This window comes from Salvelinus fontinalis, chromosome 4 (genome assembly GCF_029448725.1).
Source record: "Salvelinus fontinalis isolate EN_2023a chromosome 4, ASM2944872v1, whole genome shotgun sequence".
Taxonomy (NCBI): domain Eukaryota; kingdom Metazoa; phylum Chordata; class Actinopteri; order Salmoniformes; family Salmonidae; genus Salvelinus; species Salvelinus fontinalis.
In genome coordinates this window covers 56461282-56486332 of record NC_074668.1, presented here as the reverse complement: position 1 = coordinate 56486332, position 25051 = coordinate 56461282, and the positions used below count along the sequence as shown (strand labels likewise).

Sequence of the window (25051 nt, the reverse complement as noted above, 5' to 3'; positions counted from 1 at the left end):
CTACCAAGACAGCACAGCCTAGCCCCCTGATCAATCCCATTGGTTTTTAAATGAACACACAGATCAATGGCAACTCTACTCAACTCTACTCAGAGATCCGTATCATTAGCACAGGGGAGAGTGGCCATAAGCCTCCCTGTGTGGTGTACACAGAGTTAGCAACAAGGGATAAGAACAGGGTAAGAGGGAGCAGAGATGAACATACAGAGCTTAGAATAATGTATACAGTATATCACAAAAGTGAGTACACCCCTCACATTTTTGTAAATATTTGAGTATATCTTTTCATGTGACAACACTGAAGAAATGACACTTTGCTACAATGTAAAGTAGTGAGGGTACAGCTCGTATAACAGTGTACATTTGCTGTCCCCTCAAAATAACTCAACACACAGCCATTAATGTCTAAACCGCTGGCAACAAAAGTGAGTACACCCCTAAGTGAAAATGTCCAATGTACTTTACATTGTAGCAAAGTGTCATTTCTTCAGTGTTGTCACATGAAAAGATATACTCAAATATTTACAAAAATGTGAGGGGTGTACTCACTTTTGTGATATACTGTATATACTCTATTAGAACTGAGCAAACTATCTTCGCCATTAGTCAAACCCAATGTACTCATTCTCCTATGAAGCGTCATTGAACTGGCATTATGTACTGCCAGAATGTACTCCAACGCTCTGAGCATCAATTAACAAACACGGGAGGGTATTTGGAGGCTAAGAGGTGGGTTAGTTGAGATTTTAAGACAATCAGTGAAGCTATTAGGGGTATTAGGGCTGTAAGGGTTCTAAAGATTTTCACGAGTTAGTCAGAGGTATTACGGCATTTTAAGAGCTGGGGACACAGTCAGCATTGTGTGAATAAAGTACTGGACAGTCTAGATAAATGCAGAGCAAATGCAGCCTTTCAGTTAAGGCTTATAAAGAAGTACCTAAAGGAAACCGGCGGTAGGGCTCGTAGCAGGGAAATTGAGGGGGTATTAATGGGATATAAGTGGTAATGGTAGATTAAGCCTTATTGCTGGGAGATTGAGGGATAAGAGCAGCTTGTAGAATAGCGCTCAATTATAGAGCTCTGGCTCACTATTGATTTTGGTTGTAGAAGTACACACACAGACATGGACATAGGCATAGTCAGGCACACACACACACACACACACACACACACACACACACACACACACACACACGTTCTGTTCTAAATCCCAAGCTAATTACATCACAATTACATAGGGCTCAGATGTAGACCGACACAAATTGACCCCGAAGATTTACCACCCACTGTGTCGCCCAGAACATAGTCTCATACAACTACGTTCTATTCCATTGACTACTTTTAATTCACTACATTCCTAAAGAAAATTGTGTACTTTTTACTCCATACGTTTTTCCTGACACCCAAAAGTATTCGTTATATTTCGAATGCTTAGCAGGACAGGAAAATTGTCGAATTCACACACTTATCAAGAGAACATCACTCCTCATCCCTACTGCCTCTGATCTGGTGGACTCACTAAACACATGCTGCATTTGTAAATGATGTCTGAGTGTTGGAGTATGCCCCTGGCTATGCGTAAATAAATAAAAAGAAAAGAAAAGGGTGAGTCAGGTTTGCTGAATATAAGGAATTTGAAATAATTTATATTTTTACTTTTACTTTTGATACTTAAGAATATTTTAGCAATTACATTTACTTTTGATACTTAAGTATGTTTAAAACCAAATACCTATAGACTTTTACTCAAGTAGGAATTTACTGGGTGACTTTCACTTTTACTTGAGTCATTTTCTATTAAGGTATCTTTATTTTTACTCAAGTATGACAATTCGGTACTTTTTCCACCACTGCCTCTATGGCCTATAATTCCTTTATGGTTCCATTTTGTCTGTTTTCGGTTCTGTTTCTGTTCCATTCCGACTGTGTTCCTATGTTATGTTGCATTCTGTGCTCTGATCCATCTTTGGTCCCTTTCTTCTCTGTTCTGTTCTCTTCTAATTTGTCTGTGGTGTTCTAACAGTACTCACAAACAGTCTGTTCACTGTGTCCATCCCGTTCAGAATCACCAAAACGAAAGCTACTGTAGACAATCAAGGAACATCGTAATCGTTGACAAAATGATGGACCGAGAGAATGTTAACCTCGTTCGACCATCGTAAACGAGCAAGCTTCCATTCTGAAACTAAACGAGAGTGCAGCGGTCAACATGGTGGATCAGTTTAACAGAATGTGGCCTCAGGCAAAATAAGGTAGAGACCCAAGGTCTGCACTTGATCCTGTCTATGTCATTCTACAGAGACCCCCCTGACATTTGCGGCCCACCTGGATAACGTGGTGGAGATTATAAAGGTTCTGAAGAATGGAGGGGCTCACCTGGACTTCAGGGCCAAAGATGGCATGACAGCACTACACAAAGCTGCTAGGTCCAAGAACCAGGTTACTCTGACGGTACGGACACACACACACACCAACTCACGCATGCGTACTCACATGCACATGAACACACACAACATTTACCCTGCCACTCTTAAGCTTACCCATACGTTGTATTGATAAGTATTGTGTTTGTATATATTATGGAGTAGCTGCTACTCTTCCTGGGATCCAGCAAAATTAAGGCAGTTTATATTTTAAAAACATTACAATATATTCACAACAGATTTCACATCACATTAAGTGTGTGCCCTCAGGCCCCTACTCTACTACCACATATCTACAACACAAAATCCATGTTTACGTGTGTGTGTTATCGTGTGTGTGCATGCATGTGTCTGTGCCTGTGTGTGTCTCTTCACAGTCCCGCTGTTCCATAAGGTGTATTTTGATCTGTATTTGAAATCTAACGTCAATGTGTGTGTGCCTGCCTGCGTCTGTGTGTATGTGTGTGTGTCACAGACCCTGTTGGAGCTTGGTTTGTCTCCAGACTATAAGGACAGTCGGGGTCTGACGGCGCTCTATCACACAGCCATGGTGGGAGGAGATCCGTTCTGCTGTGAGTTGCTGCTACATGAACACGCCACCGTCTGCTGCCAGGACGAAAACGGCTGGCACGAAGTCCACCAGGTACACACACACACACACACACACACACACACACACACACACACACACACACACACACACACACACACACACACACACACACACACACACACACACACACACACACACACACACACACACACACACAGAGAGAGAGGCTGAGGAAAAACACACACGCACACACAGGCACATGCATGTACACACCCATACTTTTTCCCTGTACGTGTGTGTAAGTGCGTGTGCATGTGTGTGTACTGATGGTTGATAGCTCTCCTAGACCCTCTCCCTTCCTGTTCTACTCTGATTGCTATCAGCTCTAGCCAGCAGTAATGTTACACTTCCTGACGTACTGACGTACTGTACTGTCTGTCAGCATATCAAACACAACTCTCCTCTAGGTTAGCCTATCAGTTAACTATCATCAAAACGCAATCATTTTCAATCTCCCCGAAAACGAGCCTTGCCCATGGGCTACGGAAATGCCTGCTTCCTTTGCTCTCTCCTCCCTCGCTCCCCCACTGACTCTCTTTCACTCACTCTCTGTCAACCTGATACTATAAATTACTTTGGATCTATGTAGGTTTTCGAATTATACTTTGATACATCTTGCCTTATTTAGCACGGGTGTCTTTCTACATCTGTTCACTACACCCCCCTAGAATTGATTCTTCCATCTGATGACTGGGTTCAAACTAAGGACATAATATCACAAACTCCAAGGCCTCAGTGCTGCCTCTTATGCCGAACACGGACATCTACTGGACGTGGCATGTAACTGCAGCCTGAATCTTGTGAAACGCCAAGACTGAGTCTGTTATATAGCTTGTTTCACCATGTGTATCATATGTAGTATATTTAACCAATAAGGCACGAGGGGGTGTGGTATATGGCGAATAGAACACGCTAAGGGCTGTTCTTACAGACAACGCAGCGCAAAGCGCCTTGATATAGTCCTTAGCCATGGTATATTGGCCATATAGCACAAACCACCGAGGTGCCTTATTGCAATTCTAAATTGGTTACCAATATAATTAGTAATATAACCAGTAAATAGTATTTTTCTGTTTATAATTATAAAAAGGGTGGTTTGAGCCCTGAATGCTGATTGGCTGAAAGCTGTGGTATATCAGACCGTATACCAAGGGTATGACAAAACACATATTTTTACTGCTCTAATTATGTTGGTAAGTATTCAGACCCTTTGCTATGAGGTTCAAAATTGAGCTCAGGTGCATCCTGTTTCCATTGATAATCCCTGAGACCTTTCTAGAACTTGATTGGAGTCCACCTGTAGTAAATTCAATTGATTGGACATGATTTGGAAAGGCACACATCTGTCTATATAAGTTTCCACAGTTGACAATGCATGTCAGAGAAAAAACCAAGCCACGAGGTCGAAGGAATTGTCCGTAGTGCTCTGAGACAGGATTGCGTTGAGGCTCAGATCTGGGGAAGGGTACCAAAACATTTCTGCAGCATTGAAGGTCCCCAAGAACACAGTGGCCTCCATCATTATTAAATAGAAGAAGTTTGGAACCACAAAGACTCTTCCTAGTGCAAACTGAGCAATCGGGGGAGAAGGGCCTTGGTCAAGGAGGTGACCAAGAACCCGATGGTCACTCTGACAGAGTTCCAGAGTTCCTCTGTGGAGATGGGAGAAACTTCCAGAAGTACAACCATCACTGCAGCACTCCACAATTCAGATCTTTATGGTAAAGTGGCCCGACGGAAGCCACTCCTCAGTAAATGCACATGACAGCCTGCTTGGAGTTTGCCAAAAGGCACCTAAAGAACTCTCAGACCATGAGAAACAAGATTCTCTGGTCTGATGGAACCAAGATTGAACACTTTGGCCTGAATGTCAAGCATCACGTCTGGAGGAAACCTGGCACCATCCCTACGGTGAAGCATGTTGGTGGCAGCATCATGCTGTGGAGATGTTTTTTATTGGCAGGGACTGGAGAACCAGTCAGGATCGAGAGAAAGATGAACAGAGCAAATTACAGAGAGCACCTCAATGAAAACCTGCTCCAGGGCACTCTGGACCTCATACTTGGGCAAAGGTTCACCTTCCAACAGGACAACAACACTAAGCACACAGCCAAGACAACGCAGGAGTGGCTTCGGGACAAGTCTCTGAATGTCCTTGAGTAGCCCAGACTTGAACCTAATCGAACATCTCTAGAGAGATCTGAAAATAGCTGTGCAGCGATGCTCCCCATCCAACCTGACAGAGCTTGAAATAATCTGCAGAGAAGAACGAGAGAAACTCCCCAAATAGAGATGTGCCAAGCTTGTAGCGTCATACCCAAAAAGACTCGAGGCTTGAATCACTGCCAAAATTGCTTCAACAAAGTACTGAGTAAAGTGTCTGAATACTTATGTAAATGTGATATTTCAGTTTAAAATGTTAATTAAATGTGAAGAAAAAAAAAGCTTTATCATTATGTGGTATTGTGTGTAGATTGATTAGGGAAACATTTTTAAATACATTTTAGAATAAGGCTGTAACGTAACAAAATGTGTAATAAGTCAAGGTGTCTGAATACTGTATATAAACTGTATATGTGTATCTAAAAGTGATTAAATTGTATTTTCCCCTACAGATCTACACAACCTGCTCCACATTTTCGAAGTGAAAGAAAAAGTATAGAACATTTTCAAAATTAATAATATATAATTTTTAACTAACATGTCTTGATTGCGTATGATTCTACCAGCTCAAGACAACTCTTATGGCAACATATATCTATTGTTTTTGTCAAAATTGCTCAAGCTCAGTAAATTTGGTTGGGGATCATTGATGGACAGCGATATTCAAACCGTGTTTCGGATTTTCAATCAGATTTAAGTCAGGACCGAGACTGGACCCCTCAGGAACACTCAACTCCTCTTGGAAAGCCAATCTGGTGTGTCATTGGCATTAAAATTGCGACAAGCATACACACACATACCATGACGATGCCCAACCACATTACTTGAAAATACAGATGGTTTCACTCTGTGTGTTTAAAAAAAAATGTATTTCCTTCTCAAAAAGTGTATTTCCTTCTCATTTTATCTTGCAGTATTACTTAAGGACCTTTTTGCAAACATAATGGAGGAATTAAAATAAATGTTTTAACACAGACTCCCTTTTTTTCACTTGGTCATACAGGCCAGTAATGTGGAGAGAATGCAATGATGTGAAACCCTCTGTATTTTCGAGTATTTTTGTTTTTGTATTTATTAGGGATCCCCATTAGTTCCTGCAAAGGCAGCAGCTACTCTTCCTGGGGTCCAAACACATTAAGGCACTTACATTACATATAAAACAGTACATCATATAACATTATTACACCACTACATATCTACAATACAAAATGTATAATACCACCATACAACAATATCACAATGTACGTGTGTGTAGAGTGCGTGTGCTAGCGCTTGTGTGTGTATGCGTGTGTCTGTACCTTTGTGTGCGTCTCTTCACAGTCCCCACTGTTCCATAAGGTGTATTTGTACCTGTTTTTAAAAATATGATTCTACTCCTTGCATGTGTTACCTGATGTTGAATAGAGTTCCATTTAGTCATGGATCTACTGTATGTAGCACTGTGCGCCTCCCATAGTCTGTTCTTGACTTGGGGATTGTGAAGAGACCTCTGGTGGCATGTCTTGTGGTGTATGCATGGGTGTCCGAGCTGTGTGCTAGTATTTAAACAGACAGCTCGGTACATTCAGCTTGTCAACACAGCATGAAGTCAATCTCTCTTCCACTTTAAGCCATGAGAGATTGACATGCATATCATTAATGTTAGCTCCCCGTGTACTTTTAAGGGCCAGCCATACTGTCCCTCTTTGAGTAGTCCAGGTGCGACAAAACTAGGGCCTGTTGGACCTGCATTATTGATAGCGTTAAGAAGGCAGAGTAGCACTTTATTATGGACAGACTTCTCCCCATCAAAGCTACTCTTGTATCAATATGTTTTGACCATGACAGTTTACAATCCAGGGTTACTCCAAGCAGTTTAATCACCTCAACTTGCTCAATTTCCACATTATTAATTACAAAATACAGTTGAGGTTTAGGGTTTAGTGAATGATTTGTCCCAAATACAATACTTTTAGTTTTTGAAATATTTAGGACTAACTTATTCCTTGCCACCCATTCTGAAACTAACTGCAGTTCTTTGTTAAGTGTTGTAGTCATTTCAGTCACTGTGGTAGCTGACGTATATAGTGTTGAGTCATCTGCATACATAGACACACTGGCTTTACTCAAAAAGCCAGTGGCATGTCGTTAGTAAAGATTTTTTTTAAAGTAAGGGGCCTAAACAGCTGCCCTGGTGAATTCCTAATTCTACCTGGATTATGTTGGTGAGGCTTCCATTTAAAGAACACCCTCTGTGTTCTGTTAGACAGGTAACTCTTTATCCACAATATAGCAGGGGATGTAAAACCATAACACATACATCTTTCCAGCAGCAGACTATGATCGATAATGTCAAAACAGCCCTCATAATCTTTTTATTATCAATTTCTCTTAGTCAATCATCAGTCATTTGTGTAAGTGCTGTGATTGTTGAATGTCCTTCCCTATAAGCGTGCTGAAAGTCTTTTGTCAATTTGTTTACTGTAAAATATCATCGTATCTGGTTAAACACCATTTTTGGTGGTGGCAACATAATTTTATGGGTATGCTTGTCGTCACCAGCAGGGACTGGGGAGTTTGTCAGGATAAAAATAATTATGAAAGGAGCAAAGTCCAGGTAAAAAGTTAAAGGAAAACCTGCCTCAGTCTTCTGAATACCTAACCCTGCGATAGAGTTTTATTTTTCAGTGGGACAATTACACAAATATTAATGAACACACATAAGGGCTTTCCAGACACACAATGGCTTTTCAATAGGTGTGGAGTGTTCCCAATGGGTCCAGTCTCAGTCCTGACTTTAAATATGCTTGAAAATCTGAGACAAGGTCTGAATATTGCTGTCAACCCATAATTCCCAACCAAATTTACTGAGCTCGAGCAATTTTGTCAAAAACAATGGATATATCTTGCCCTAAGAGTGGTCTTGAGCTGGTAGAATCATCTAAAAAATTACAGTTGTAATTGCTGACAACGGTGATTCCACCAAGTATTAAGTCTGGGGTGTGAAGACATACGCGATCTTCATTTTAAATGTTCAATACTTTTTCTTTCAAATTGAAAATGTGCAGCAGGTTGTATAGATCTGTAGGGTGGAAAAAATGTAATGTCATCCTTTTTTAGATTTAGAATGTGACAACTGTGAAAGTGGTGTGTAGACTTTCACTAGGCACTGTATAATAAATATAGCAATTATAATAAACATGTATTGTTTTCTGTGTGTGTTTGTGTGTGCGTCTGTACAGGCTTGTCGGAATGGCTATGTCCAGCACCTGGAGCATCTGCTGTTCTACGGGGCGGACATGAGCGCACAGAACGCCTCAGGGAACACGGCGCTGCACATTTGTGCTCTCTACAACCAGGTGAGGTGTGTGTGCGCGTGTGTGTGTTTGTTTGTTCATACAGGTATAACTGCCCTTCTTCGATCTGGTTTGATTGTGTAGGCCTGGAGGTCTCCCTGATGTCTCTCTGTTAACCTATTCTACTTGTGTTAAAGTCTGTACGTGTCTGAGTGAATGAACTGAACACACCACCACTCATCATTGACCTTACACACATACACACACACACACATCTGCTTCTCGTTCCGTCCGTATGAGATTTAAGTAAATCTACAATTAGACGGCAGTTATTCTCGTAAACATAATTATTTTCCGCAATTAAGAGAAATTGGAGGAGAGGATCATGAGTAAGGGTGGCGAATGAGTGACAAGGGGGTCTGTCTCTCATTCCCACCATTCAGCTCTCCTCCTACTCTAGACTCAATGAGACCCCAGATTTGTACATGTTCATTAGCTAAATGTATTCTATAGCATAGCATTTCTTAAACGCATTCGAGTCCTGACCCCACTCTTGCTTGAAAAGCTTTTCACATCTCAACCCACTTGTTTCTCAACTCTCCCACCATATCCTTATTCAGAATCATCTGACTCAATTAGCACCGTGGCCTAGAATAGAGTAGATGTTGCGTACACGAAAAACATAGAGGACATTAATACATTCACTTACAACCGACCTCTGACCCAACTGCACTGGATAGATAAGACATATACCGATACAATTTACTTTGCATTTAGTAGTCCAGCACAGGGAACAAACGAATGAACAGCACAAGGAACGAATGAATGTTTGAACACGTTCTTCTATCATGTTTTGTATCTATCCTCCTCTCTGTCTCTTCCTCTCTTTCTCTTCATCCCTTTCACATTTGGGGATTTTTCTGCAAACTGTTGAGGCGGAGATCCCCATGTCTCCTAATGTTCGGTAGGTTTAGTGTCTGTACACATACACGGTTCTCCTAGTATTTAAACCTTCAAGTCGTATTATCCTGTGACAGGGCTACAATTAGAGATGGGGGGGAGAGGTGTCAGAGTGAGAGAGACAGTGGGAGAGAAAGAGGACGGGCAGAATGAGAGAGAGAGAGAGAGAGGGGGGGGGGTTTACACGTCATCCATTTCTATTTCCAAATAAGCTTCAATGCAAATGGAGATTATAAAATGCCAATACATGGGATTGTTAGTTTGTTGAACATGTCAAAATATAGAGAGCATATTATGCACTCTACAAATGCCAGAATGCACATCCTTCGTGTTAGTTACTTTGCAAACTGGCATGAGTACAGAATTGATTGTGTGTGTGTGTTAAGGTGTGTGTTTCTGTATACAATACTGTTCATGCGCGGTTGAGCACTCTGTGGGCGAGTTGTGCTGCACATTCAGACCCTTTAACGGTCTCTCTCTTTCTCTCTTTCACACTCTTTCTTTCACACTCTTTTTTTCCTTTCCTTCACACAGAATCTCCCTTCATACAGGTAGCAGGCACTCTGTTTCTGTCAATATCTCTTTTATTCTCTCTCTCTCTCTCTCTCTCTCTCTCTGTTTCTCTCTCTTTCTCTCTCTCTCTTCCATTCCATTTTTGTTTTTAAAAGTTGGGGGTTGTACCCACCTATGTTGCTTTTTTCCACTCTACTTGTTTACTGCTAGTTCAAATAATCGAAAACTGGCTTCTGGACTATTCGGGTTACTGTACAAGTGTTCTGTCTAGTCTTGGGTGTGGTATGGGAGGCATGGGACTAATAGAGATTGATAATTCCCAAGAAATTCAGAGCCGCTCCTCAGATTCCTGTTCTTCCCTGTATTTCCCCAGGATAACTGTGCCAGGGTGCTGCTGGTCCGTGGAGCCAACAAAGAGGTGAAGAACTACAACAGCCAGAGTCCCTTTCAGGTGAGACCCGTAATACATCCTCTCATCCAAAAGCATTACTGTAGTTCTGACATATCAGAGCCGTGGGTTTACTTCCTTCATGGGCTACATAGTTTATCCAATATACAGAATATATACTGAATGTGTTTTCAGTAAGTCACTGACTGGGAATAAAAATGTCAGCTAAAATGGCCGTAATCACCGCCGTCGTAACCGCGTCAACTAGGATAGGTCAGGGTCACTTTCTGCCTGTTAGCTAACGGCTTAATGTCCTCCAATGTTCCTCCTACATTCAGCTAATGCTCTCATAGTAGTATGACGTTGGTTCAGATGGAGAGAGAGAGAATGTGTACCGTCTCAGACTTCTTTCGTGTGCTGCTGTGGGGAAGTGTTCTTATCAGCAGGTGGAAACCTGGGTCAGAGATGGCAGTGTGAATGGGACTCTGTTGAGTAGAACACACGTTTCAAGTCCCAAGTAATACCAAGGATGCATCTCGATAGTCTGAAGTGGCTTCCTCTACTGTACCTAACTCCTCTACTTGACTCCTCTCCTGTATCGGCATCTGAAAAGCAAGTGCAGGGAATGGGTTGAGTCTTACTAGGCGACATAGTTGTGTGTTCGACGCAGCTGTAGACATCTTGCAAAGTTGCATATGTCCATGGGTTGGCTAGATATTTTGCCCTGTGTCTTGCAGAGATAATATGTAATTGCTTGAATACGCAGATGGCAGTGCAGCTGACATTATTGATTCCAATGAGAGTCCCGCATGAGTCACGTCTGAGTCACAAAGGAGCGTTTTGAAGCAAGCTTTTATGTAAGGTAGTCCTCGCGTCCTCAATGGCCCTCTACAGGCACTTCAGTGGCCCTCTTATTTACGCTGGCCTTCATCGGTGGGGTTGGCCCCAAAAGTTTAACTTGTCTAATTGTCTCCTATTCTTTTCCAATTGCACTGGTCTTTTATACTTGAAATATCTAGAGGAGAGAAGGAAAAGTCACAAGCAGAGGATGGCTAAGTGGATTAGAACATGGTGCCCCCAATACAATGGTGGTAAGAACAATTCCTGTATGGGTCCCAGAAACTGAATATAGGTGTCTCTACCAATGTTGCCAATTAATTGACCAAGTATTGTCCCTTATTGGGGCAGAGTTCAACAGAGTGGAAATGATAGTGTGTGTCTCCACTGCTCTGCCTGCGTATCTGTAGCTAAAAATAGAGTCCCAGCAGCACAATGAGATCATCAATTAGAGCTCAAAATCCCTCCCCCTCCTCTGTTGGCCCTAGACTCTGTATATAGGTGTTTCACAATATTCTTATATTCAGCGTTTGCCTATTTCAACCTTACTCTCTAACTCCCCCCCTGTTCCCTCTCTCGCTCCCTTCTTCCCAGAAGTGTCCTTGATCCCTTTCACATTTTTTCTCCTCTCTCCTCGTCAGTCTCTCCATTTGATCCTTTCTTCCCTATTCCCTTTCTCCTTTATTCCTTTTTCCTTCTCATGTCCTCTCCCTCAGCTTCATTCTCTTTTCATTTCTCACATTTTCTCTCCTTTTCTCTCCTCTCGTTCTCTTTGAATGTTCTGCTTCCTTCTTTCCTTTCTCCCATTTATTTCCACCTTCTCTCTCTCTCTCTCTCTCTCTCTTTCCATCTCTCCCTCTTTCCTTCTGTCAGCAGTGGGCAGTGAGTCCGTTTCTTTCACTGTGTTGCATTCAGATGAGATTGGAATACCACTGGGCACACACTGGTTGAATCAACTTTGTTTCCATGTCATTGAATGTAAATTACGTTGAACTGCCTGTGCCCAGTGGGATGTGGAACAAGAAACTGGAATGAGACGAAACACTGGAATCAGTGAAACATGCAGAAGTGTTCGACGCTATACTGAAGCTCCAATCGCTATTTGTCTCTCAGCGAAAGTCTACCCTTTTAGAACCAGGGTATGGGCTGACGTCTATCAGTATTGAGAAACTCGCGATGAGAAACAAGAACATGGAAATTCAAGAGCGAGGGGAAGGGGAAGAGAGTGTTTCTGCTCTCTGTCTCTGTATCTCTAACAATTCCTCCTTTCCCCATCTCCTTTCCAATCTCCTCCTGTCTTCTCCATCTTCCCTACTCGCGTTCTCCTATGTGCCTGGCCCTTTAAGGATTCTGCCTGGTCTTGAATCAGAATGAATTTCCTCCCTGAGTCGTTGGATGTAGTTTCAGGCACAATTCTCCACCCATTCCTCCTCCACTACCTCATTCGCTTCCTCCTCCTCCTCCTCTCGTCCACCACCATAGACAACAATGTGTCTTCATGGAAACAAGGGGTCATTCCCAGCATTTTTATGCTGTGGGAACATGAAGGAGTGAGGGAGAGGGAGGCAATCAAGGTGTTAGTGGGCTTGTTTCCCTTATACAAGGCTGTGCACTACACTACAGCCGTGTGGGTTAGATGTGGTCTTTAGACTTTAAACCACACTACAGCTATACACTGAGAGAAAAAAGGGTCCAAAAAGAGTTCTGCAGTTGTCCCCATAGGATAACTCTTTTGGGTTCCATGTAGAACCCTCTTTGGAAAGGGTTCTACATGGAACCCAAAAGGGGTTCTTCAAAGGGTTCTCATATGGGGACAGCCGAAGAACCATTTTTGGTTTAGATAGCACCTTTTTTTTATCAGGTGTAGGCTTCATTCTGTACCTTCCATCGTCTCAGTGCTATCGCTCTCAGTTTACCAGTGTTCAGTTATGATACCCAGTGATCTGCAATCGGTGTTATACCTATCATAACGGCTCATAAGAAATGATTTAAGCGTGGAAGGATTGTATTTTGTTATTAAGTGTCGTCCAAAAAGACTGCATTAAACCCCCCACCTACCCTCCTCCTCCTCCCTCCTCCCCACTCTTCCCCCTACTCCCCCCTACACCCTCTCCCAGGAATGAGTTCTCCTGTAATGGAATCAAAGCGCTGTCCCTCTCACTGAACACTATATGTACATCCACTGCACCCTGGGGACACTGTGATATTGTGCCCCTTTCCTCCAGTGGGTGAGACTGAGGGTGACTTGTCACCAACCCATAGATGCCCATGCTGCCATGTTGACGGGGCTGACGGTGGCGCCGTGGTGCCAAAAGGCTTAAAAAATGTCACGGCTTCTTGCTGCTGTATTTACATTTGTTTTTGTCCTCTGGTGGAGAAGTGGTAATGAAGAGAAAGGGAAGAGAGAAGGGGAGAACAAAAAAGATGAGAGAGGAGAGTGAGAGGACTGAAAGATGAGAGGGGACGGGTGAATGTGGGTTTGTGATTCTTTCATGTCACACGGGGCTAGTGAAAGGGTCCTTCTTCCATTAGAGCCATGCTACCACAATGCCACAGCTGACCCGCCAACCACCACACTCTGTCTCTCGTTAGGTGCAGGTAGGATGGCCTCTCAAGCATTTCTCACAACATATCCCTATATCCCTCTCTCTGGCGACCCCTTGCTGTCTCTCTCATCCCTCTCTCCCTATTAAAAACTATTGCCCCCTCTCTTCACTTTCTTTCTCCCACTTGCTCTCTTCCAACCACTGCTCTCTCTCTCTCACCATCTCTCACTCTTTCGCTGGTGGGTGTGGGTGAGTGTGGGCGTGGACGCATATTGGTATGCACATGTGTGTGTGTGTGTGTTCCGGTCATGCTAAAGGTCAGGATTTGTAACAGGTTGCAGATGGTTAAATCCAGATAAGAATTTAGTGGAATCATGTCCAGATTACTACACAGACAGACACACACACACACACACACAATGAATTGTTTGAATTTGTAGAGCAATGCAAAGGCTATTTTGCAGTAAACTAAATGTGGCCCTCAAATTGCAATCCTCCTGATTTCCCCTCTCTCACAGGTGGCCATCATTGCGGGGAACTTTGAACTGGCCGAACTGGTCAAGAACCACAAAGAGACAGATATAGGTGAGTAACCATGGTTACCCTCCTCTTTTACACTTCCCCCTCCTCTATGTCTGAAATGGATATATTATTGAATAATAGGTTGTTGATCTTTTCTTGTGTCTGTATGTGTGTGCGTCTGCCCTTCTGCAAGTATGCTCTCCATCATTTTTATTTTATTTTTCCTTTATTTTACTAGGCAAGTCAGTTTAAGAACAAATTCTTATTTTCAATGACGGCCTAGGAACAGTGGGTCAACTGCCTTGTTCAGGGGCAGAACGACAGATTTGTACCTTGTTAGCTCAGGGATTCCATCTTGCAACCTTTCGCTTACTAGTCCAACGCTCTAACCACTAGGCTACGCTGCCACATGTGTGAGTGTGTGTTTGTGAGTGTGCGTTTGTGTGGGTGCTAGAAAACCATGACAGGATTTGACATTCAGCCCCCCCCCCCCCCCCCCCTTCGTGGGATTACCCTACCACACTGGGGAATCCAGGATCCCTCAGGTGGCATATGAGAGAAGGGTTAGGGAGGGATAGAATGGGGGAGAGATATTTCCTCACAGACTCTCTACTAAATCCCCGCCAAAAAAAGGGTTTCCTTCTTCCAAAGGAATTTAAAAACAGATTTCTACATTCCCTGTGGGTTTATCTGCCATGCACCCCACACCCCCACGGCCCGACAACAGCATCATCTTTCTTCATTAAACTATTTCACATGGAGGGAAAAAGGTTAAGCGGGAGGGATTACCATCCCCAGACAAATGAAACAAAGATGTAATAAAAAAAATAGAAAAACAGTGAATAGATAAATAAATAAAATAATCTAAAGATGTAATCCACGATTGTCCCCCCCCCCCCCGAGCGAGATTCCCGAGGCCTCACAGCTGCAGCGAGGGCTAGATGAAATGCAGCGCTGCAGGATTACACCGCGTCTCTCACATCTGCTGCCATCGTTCCCGCTCCCCCCTCTCAGACACCCCATCCCGCTCCCCATGTACAGCATGGACCCTCTCACACCGGGACGGCGTCGCACCTCAACTCTGGTGGGGCCATGAGAGCCTGCCACGCCCGAACTCTGCCATTGACCATTAGATGTTGCTAGCGGAATGAAAAGTCCCGGATAACTGTCCTCTGTTACAGTCCTCGTTGCTTTTTCTTTCTCTCTGTCTTTCTCTCTCTCTACCTCTTTCTATCTCTATCTTTCGGCTCACTGTCAGTTTGTGATGGGATATTGACGATGCTGGATTGTCGGCGATGGGCTCTGCATGTTGCAAAGCAAAGAAAGGTGGGTTCTCTGAAGCTCAACCACCCCCCTCCTACCTCCTCTACCCTCCTACCCTCTGCCCTGTCCAGCCATCCCTAGTCCCCTTCTCTCCCGCTCCAGGTGGGTGGTAGCTTGCTATGTTGGGATACAGGTAGAATTGTGTTTATGCGGTATGGTGGGTAGTTGTCTATCCTGCCTGAGCTGAGGTATTACCCTGGTATGGGTACATAATTGATTGTGTGTGTGTGTGTGTGTGTGTGTGTGTGTGTGTGTGTGTGTGTGTGTGTGTGTGTGTGTGTGTGTGTGTGTGTGTGTGTGTGTGTGTGTGTGTGTGTGTGTGTGTGTGTGTGTGTGTGTGTGTGTGTGTGTGTGTGTGTGTGTGTGTGTGTGTGTGTACAGTATTTAGAATGTGCACTAAAGAGCATTAGCCCAGAAAGAGTAATGAGTCAGTAGCACTATGCGTCATTAAGACTCACACACCTTCTCTCCATCTTTCTCCTTACATCCTTTTCACTCCCTTGTTCCCAGATGTGTGCTGGACAGTGTCAGTGACTTTATAGTCTCTATCTCTCTCTTTCTTTGTGTTGGAGTTTGATTAGAAGATAGGCATGAATTTAATCCTGTACAAAAGAGCACAGAGCACTTCAGCTAACCCTGACACTGCCTAGCCTTGTAACCCAACTCAAGGTTCTCACGAATCAGTGTATTATTTATTTACTATCATGGTATGTCCCAACACTCATATTCAATTAACTAGTCTGTTATTCAATCTCTGTATTAGTCCCATAGGAGATACCAGAGAATCAGACCAAAGCAGTAGAAATTATTGGATAGTTTATGGTGGATGTGTTATAATGCCATATAATGTATGTTTAGGTTTTTGGACTGGGTTAGCGAACACAACGCTAATATATGAATAATAAAGTAGGTGAGTTAGGGATGGATAGAGCAGAAATTAATCTCCTCGGAGGACGAGGCGTCATTCTCTAGCTCAGCCTATAGTGAATTCCCGAGTGTGTGTGTGTGTGTGTGATCTACATCCATAGTAATGACACAGATAATGGTGGGAGTGATGAGAGGTGAGTCTCGCTGTGTTCATCTCTTTGAGTCAGCCGACTCTTGCTCCTAGCGAAAGCAACACACTCCTAACCGGCAAACAGGTTACCATGGCATCAGAGCCTGTGTGCTAATCATTAAAAGACTATGGCATCTGGCTAATGCCACAAATGGTAAGAGAACTTTGGGCAGAGGTGCAATTCCCAGTTTGAAGGAAAGTTATAGAGAGGGGATCATTGGAGATAAAGGAGGGGTGGGGAGGGGTGGTAGAGAGATGTTGTAAAAAGAGAAGTATAGTTGGAAAGGGGTAATACTGTAGATGGAGATAGGGAGGGGAAATAAGTAGCGACAGAGAGGGATCTAGTAGAGAGAGAATTGTATAGAACAGGACTTTATTGTTCATTTGCATAGAAATTTGTATTTCTACTGACACGGTACTCCTGGGCCAGTAACCGAAAGGTCGCTAGTTCGAATCCACGAGCTTACAAGGGGGAAAATCTCCCCATGTGCCCTTGAGCAAGGCACTTAACCCTAATTGCCCCAGGCTCGCTGGATAATGAGCACTCTGGCTGTGACCCCATTCTCATAGGGTTTCTGAGGGAGAGTTGGGATATGCCGAAAAAACATTTAGGACAAAGTTAAGCACCCATCCATATCCTTATATCACTCTGACACAGCAACATGGTCAGCCACAGAGCAGCACCCCAGGAGAAGTTTAGCAGAGAGGGATGGCAAATAAAGATGGTGAGGGCTATAAGTAGATATAGGGGGTAGTAAGTAGAGGTTAAATTGACATAGGAGTTAGTGTGCAATGTGTCCAATCGATCAGTGCTTTAGTAACTAGGCGTGACTGAATGTGTCCAGACACTCTGCTTTGGTAGATAGGCTAGTAAATCGTTTCTTAAATCCAGTTAGTTTTTTCCCATTCTGCCGGTAAGCCTCTCTAAGAATGATTGGCAGATGTGTGTATTAGACATCACGCTGCAAGAGCGTGATAATCCGACATGGGGGCCAAATCAAACACACAGATACACAATGTGTGCACCATACACAAACATGCACACAGAGACACGTGCACGCACACACTCAACACATTCAACTTAGCACACAAATGGCCATCCAAACAAACACCCAACTAAAACACCCAGACAACCAAACAACCACTCGACCAATGCTCAGCGACAACATGGCATACTCTTGCAGGGCCATTAAGTAATTTAATAAGGCACTTTTTTAGCAGTTCAAATAAGTCTTATGTCTCCTCCTTAGTGTACCATGGTAATGAATTATTGTCTTAATGTCACTGACTAGCTAATCCAGTCTCCCTAATTAAAGAACAAACACAGCCTGCGTGGCTCTGAGTAGCTGGCCACACGGTTCACTGCAGCCTGTTCTACACAGCTTTTGATGAGACAGCCAGAGAGCACCCTTTAGTGAATGGGATTTAGAGGAGACTAAAAACAGGAAGCCAGCCGAAGATGAAAGGAAGTGAGGGACCTACTTCCTGCTGTTGAGGGGAAGGTTGAGTAGTGTTGTGGAATATATTGTGTGTCCTAGTTTTCTGCGGTGGAACGTGTGTGGTGGGTGTGGATTAGGGTTTAATGGCGGAAACAGGGTTACCGAGATTTACCGGGATTTCCCGCCAAAACCCATTCACTTTTCCCAATAAAGTAAAATTTAAATTTAAATAAACATTTACCTATTGCATTCGTTACCATTCATTAGCATTAGTTAGCCAAAACAATCTAAGGTAAGCCTATTTCTAGCAATAAAGTACCATTTAGATTGACATTTTAAAACTAATGTTTTAACATTAGTATTTACAGTTGAAGTCGGAAGTTTACATAAGCTTAGGTCGGAGTCATTAAAACTCGTTTTTCAACCACTCCACAAATATCTTGTTAACAAACTATAGTTTTGGCAAGTCGGTTAGGACATCTACTTTGTGCATGACACAAGTCATTTTTCCAACAATTGTTTACAGACAGATTATTTCACTTATAATTCACTGTATCACAATTCCAGTGGGTCAGAAGTTACACTAAGTTGACTGTGCCTTTAAACAGCTTGGAAAATTCCAGAAAAGTATGTCATGGCTTTAGAAGCTTCTGATAGGCTAAATGACATCATTTGATTCAATTGGAAGTGTACCTGTGGATGTATTTCAAGGCCTACCTTCAAACTCAGTGCCTCTTTGCTTGACATCATGGGAAAATCAAAAGAAATCAGCCATGACCTCAGAAAAAAAGTGTAGACCTCCACGTGTCTGGTTCATCCTTGGGAGCAATTTCCAAATGCCTGAAGGTACCAAGTTCATCTGTACAAACAATAGTACGCAAGTATAAACACTATGGGACCACGCAGTCATACTGCTCAGGAAGGAGACACGTTCTGTCTCCTAGAGATGAACGTACTTTGGTGCGAAAAGTGCAAATCAATCCCACATCAACAGCAAAGGACCTTGTGAAGATGCTGGAGGAAACAGGTACCAAAGTATCTATATCCACAGTAAAACGAGTCATATATCGACATAACCTGAAAGGCCGCTCAGCAAGGAAGTGGCCAATGCTCCAAAACCGCTATAAAAAAGCCAGACAATGGTTTGCAACTGCGCATGGAAACAAAGATTTAACTTTTTAGAGAAATGTCCTCTGGTCCGATGAAACAAAAATATAACTGTTTGGCCATAATGACCATTGTTGTGTTTGGAGGAAAAAGGGGGAGGCTTGCAAGCCGAAGAACACCATCCCAACCGTGAAGCACGGGGGTGGCAGCATCATGTTGTGGGGGTGCTTTGCTGCAGGAGAGGCTGGTGCACTTCACACAATAGATGGCATCATGAGGAAAGGAAAATTATGTGGATATATTGAAGCAACATCTCAAGACATCAGTCAGGAAGTTAAAGCTTGGTTGCAAATGGGTCCTCCAAATGGACAATGACCCCAAGCATACTTCCAAAGTTGTGGCAAAATGGCTTAAGGACAACAAAGTCAAGGTATTGGAGTGGCCATCACAAAGCCCTGACCTCAATCCCATAGAAAATTTGTGGTCAGAACTGAAAAAGCGTGTGTGACCAAAGAGGCCTACAAACCTGACTCAGTTACACCAGCTCTGTCAGGAGGAATGGGCCAAAATGCACCCAACTTATTGTGGGAAGCTTGTGGAAGGCTGCCCAAAACGTTTGACCCAAGGTAAACAATTTAAAGGCAATGCTACCAAATACTAATTGAGTGTATGTAAACTTCTGTCCCACTGGGAATGTGATGAAAGAAACAAAAGCTGAATTAAATCATTCTCTCTACTATTATTCTGACATTTTACATTCTTAAAATAAAGTGGTGATCCTAACTGACCTAAGACAGGGAATGTTTACTAAGATTAAATGTCAGGAATTGTGAAAACTGAGTTAAAATGTATTTGGCTAAGCTGTATGTAAACTTCTGACTTCAACTGTACCTTTAAATGTTACTTTATCGCCAGAAATAGGCTTACCGTAGATTTTTTGGGCTAAGTAATGAATGCAATAGGTAAATGTTCACTTTTATGTCAAATATAACCTACCTTGGAATGGCATATGATTTATGGCTGGTTTCGATTTATGTACAATTGATCAACCACAGCGCTATCCATGGTATTGAGTATTTTTGATGAGCAGGAAATCGGATATGTTCCTTCTGACAAGATCACCACAATAAAAAATGTAAAACAGCAACAACCTCCCAATTCCCTCCATGGCCAGGTGCAAGGGGAGAGAAAAGGACAAAGCTGCATCTTTCACTAAGCTAAAATGAATGCAATTTTCAATAGACTCTAAACTCATACTAGTTTAGCAGTTGGCCAACAGTGCTTCATAGGCCAGTTTAAAACTAGACTACATCAACAAAATAGTGCGGTGACTTCGGGAGAACTTTGAGTTGATTCATTTGCAACAAATACAACAAGAAACCGTTCGATTCATGTGTATTTCTCCATTTACATATCAAATCAAATGTTATTGTTCACAAACACACATTTAGCAGTTTTTTTTTTGCGGGTGTAGCGAAATGCTTGTCTTCCTAGCTCCAACAGTGCAGTAGTATCAAACAATACAGCAATATAAAAATATTAGGACAAGCAATGTTGAAGTGACAATGACTAAAATACAGTAGTGTAGAATACAGTATATACATATGTAATAAGTAAACCAGTATGTAAACAGTATTAGTGACTAGTGTTACATTATTAAAGTGACCAGTGATTCCAGGTCTATGTACATAGGGCAGTAGCCTCTAAGGTGCAGGGTGATACCCAGTTATTGATGGCTATTTAACAGTCTGATGGCCTTGAGATAGAAGCTGTTTTTCAACCTCTCGGTCCCAGCTTTGATGCACCTGTACTGACCTTGCCTTTTGGATGCTAGCGAGGTGAACAGGCCATGGCTCGGGTAGTTGATGTCCTTGATGATCTTTTTGGCCTTCCTGTGACATCGGGTGCTGTAGGTGTCCTGGAGGGCAGAAAGTGTGCTCCCGGTGATGTGTTGGGCAGTCCGGACCACCATCTGGAGAGCCCCCCAGTGGTATAATCATGTCAGATTTCTTTTGCTGGTATTATTTGCTTTTAAATACCATTTCCAGTTTGAACGGGAATACTGCAAAGACCGTTCATTTCTTGCTATTTCTTTAGGAGGAAAATTGGTCGATTCTGCAGAAAATATTGAACCCTAGTGTGTATGTGTCGGAGTCTGTGAATGGTAGTGGTGGAAAAAGTACTCAAATGTCATACTTTAGTAAAAGTAAAGATACCTTAATAGAAATGACTGGAGTAAAAGTGAGTCACCCAGTAAAATACTAAGTCTAAAAGTATTTGGTTTTATATGTAAGTATATATATATATAAATGTAAGTATCAAAAATAAATGTAATTGCTAAAATATACTTACGTATCAAAAGTAGAAGTGAAAGCATAAATAATTTCAAATTCCTTATATTAAGCAAACCAGAAAAAAAATTTAAATAATTTTTTCCCGGATAGCCAGGGGCACACCCCAACACAGTCATAATTTACAAACGAAGCATGTGTGTGTTTAGTGAGTCCGCCAGATCAACGACAGTAGGGATGACCAGGGATGTTCTCTTAATACGTGCGTGAATTTGTCAATTCTCCTGTCTTGCTAAGCATAAAAATGTAATGAGTATTTTTGGGTGTCAGGGAAAACGTACGGTGTAAAAAGTACAATATTCTTTTTATGAATGTTGTGAGGCTAAATCTGATTATTTTGTAACCGCGCTTTCAGATTGTAATGGGAACCCAATTAAATTCAGGGAAAACTGTCAAATTCCCAAAGTGTTCTTCTTCCTCCTCTCTGCCACTGCTAAAGTGTGCAAAGCTGCAATCAAGGCTGTAAGCAAGGCAAATGGTGGCTACTTTGAAGAATCCTAAATATAAAATATATTTTGATTTGTTTAACACTTTTTTGGTTACTACATGATTCCATATGTGTTATTTCATAGTTTTGATGTCTTCACTATTATTCTACAATGTAGAAAATAGTACAAATAAAGAAAAACTCTAGAATGAGTAGGTGTGTCCTAGCTTTTGACTGGTACTGTATGTTATAATATCGTATTCGTATCTGAAAAGCATTGAAATGTGGTTAACATTAAAAATCTAAATGAAAATGATTCAAATCTAAAAGATCAAATTTAACCAGAGAGCACCCTTAGATCATGACGAAAGGCCGCACCTGACCGTTGCATTTGAATCGTTCCCATGGTGAATGTCTAGGGCCTGCTACGCTATGAAGTCATACACTTTGCTATTACAATTTATATGGTGGAAACAATCTGTGGGGAGGCAGAGGCACATAAACTCACAATAATACCTTTGTTAGATAACACTGTTAAACAAAGAAGGTATGCTATTGCTAGCAATCAAGAGTAAACTGACTGAACGACTCAAAAACTCAACCACCTTATGCTCTCCAAATAGACATTAGCTGTGAAAGCCGAGATTGCCATGTATTGACTTTGCCGGGGGATGCTATTCACAAGGACATATTGTTCTGTCTCACTATTCCCAAGCATGAAATGTCATAGGGGATGTTCAGTCTGCTGCGTGGCTATATTGACAAAAGAACAGATTCCATATGGGATCGAATGGTGGGCTTTTGCACAGATGGGACTCCATCTATGGCGGGACGGCGTGCAGGCCTCTGCACTTTAGTTATAAATGTGTCTTTTTATTTTATTTATTTTATTTTACCGTTATTTTACCAGGTAAGTTGACTGAGAACACGTTCTCATTTGCAGCAACGACCTGGGGAATAGTTACAGGGGATGAATGAGCCAATTGTAAACTGGGGATTATTAGGTGACCATGATGGTTTGAGAGCCAGATTGGGAATTTAGCCAGGACACCGGGGTTAACACCCCTACTCTTACGATAAGTGCCATGGGATCTTTAATGACCTCAGAGAGTCAGGACACCCGTTTAACGTCCCATCCGAAAGACGGCACCCTACACAGGGCAGTGTCCCCAATCACTGCCCTGGGGCATTGGGATATTTTTTAGACCAGAGGAAAGAGTGCCTCCTACTGGCCCTCCAACACCACTTCCAGCAGCATCTGGTCTCCCATCCAGGGACTGACCATGACCAACCCTGCTTAGCTTCAGAAGCAAGCCAGCAGTGGTATGCAGGGTGGTATGCTGGCATACCCTCTGTCTTATAGACGCATTACAGTATATGATACACTGAGAGCAACTGGTGGCAAAACGTCTGAGCCGGGAACTCTGAGATATAATGCAGCAGGTAACTTTGATTGTAAACCACATCCACTGCACGCATGCCTGTTTGCAAAACTATGTGGAGCATGATAATGTTCTATTTCACACCGAGGCTCGGTGGTTATCGAAGAAGAGTGTTGGAAAGTTTTTTCGCATTGAGAGAGGAACTGTTATCGTTCACAATGGATGTCAAAAACACAGACTTGGTTGAATCTGTGAAAAGAAAGAAAATAACAGAAAACAGCATCAGTAAGTGTTACATACGAGTGATTTCTGCTCAGGTCCAACACTTGGAAGAGCACTTTGGTACCTACTTCCCAAGCCGTTTGACTGTGATCCTGGCTCTGTTGACCTGCCAGTAAGTCAAATCGAACAGCTGATTGAGCTGTCACGTGATCGAATTTTGCAGACAACGCATTCACGGGACACTACGGAGGAGTTTTGGCTCCTGACTCAAAGGGAATACCCTGCCATTTCCCTCTGAGCATTCAAAACAACTGGGAATTTGGAATTGGGAACTCAGAATTCTCTGAGTTCAGTGCGTTCAAGACAACTGGGAACTCTGAAAGAAACAAGTTCCGACAGGGAACAATCGTTTTGAACGGTCATCCAACTCAGAATTCCAACTCGGGAACTCGGGCCTCTTTCTAGGTGTGCGTTCGTAAATTCGCTCTGGCTATCTACTCCGATTTCAGAACATTCTCGTTTGAGTCTGCCTGAGCACAGAATAACTGATGAATTTATGAACGCTCAACACCAGTTTAATATGCCCGGTGTCAGTAAACGTCAAAAAGCGTGATTAAATTGTTGCCAACAGCACAACGCTCTAGATAACATGAAAACAGCCGAACCAGCTCTGCTAGGGGGAGTAAACTGTATTTCAATTACAGTTTGAAATGCAACAAAATAGGAAAAATGCCAAGGGGGATGAATACTTTTGCAAGACACTGTAACCCGCTTGAGAACATCCCTGTTATTCTTACTTTTTTATTGTGTTCCACATTTTTAATATGCAGACCTTCGTCCTAATCAATGCAGCTTTTTCCCAGATGCTTGAATCTGATCTGGGGCATTTATATGCTCCCTGCTTTTGTTTTGCCATTTAGCTGAATGTTCGATGTTCTTAGGGTCACTGTACCCACCCAAACATTTGCTGTTAATTACATAATTTTTTTCATATGGTTGGGGTCGAGAGAATTTTCAGATATCAAAAGGGGGTCTTGGGCCCAAAAAGTTTGGGAACCCCTAGCCTAAGTATTGTACTTTGCAGGGTGAATGAGTTGAGCAATTAACCGTATATTAATTGATAAACAGTAAATTAACAGATTAAGTTGTGTTTATGGTCGTTCCATATGATTTCAATCACTTTCTGACTGCACCCCTTTTTACTTTAACGAAATCTTCCATACATGTTTGCCCATGGTAGAAGTGGTCAGGAAGGGACTTTTTGGACCTGAATGCCAAAATATTCAGGAGACAGGGGTGGTCACAGTTGACCCATTTTGCATACCCCACCCTACCATGTCGTCACCCAAAAAGCTCTCACAGTCTCACACAAGAATTAGACGTTCATCCATGTTTCTCAAACGTCAAATTTCAAAGTTGTTCCAAATGTCAAAGTTGTTCCAAATGTCAAATGTCGAAGTGTTTGGTTACTTTTCTGTATCATTCCAAAGTTACATTTAGGAA

General features: G+C 42.5%; 1 protein-coding gene across 1 annotated transcript in view; it reads left to right on the top strand.

Annotated features, from left to right (window-relative positions):
• Positions 1–25051, top strand: part of LOC129854024 (SH3 and multiple ankyrin repeat domains protein 2-like) — a 271897-nt gene that overhangs the window by 113027 nt on the left and 133819 nt on the right. Inside the window, exons 6-10 of the mRNA XM_055920631.1 lie at positions 2300–2451; positions 2899–3066; positions 8421–8537; positions 10321–10398; positions 14237–14303. Of these exons, the coding sequence (XP_055776606.1) occupies positions 2300–2451; positions 2899–3066; positions 8421–8537; positions 10321–10398; positions 14237–14303 (582 nt within the window). The remainder of the gene's footprint in view (positions 1–2299; positions 2452–2898; positions 3067–8420; positions 8538–10320; positions 10399–14236; positions 14304–25051) is intronic.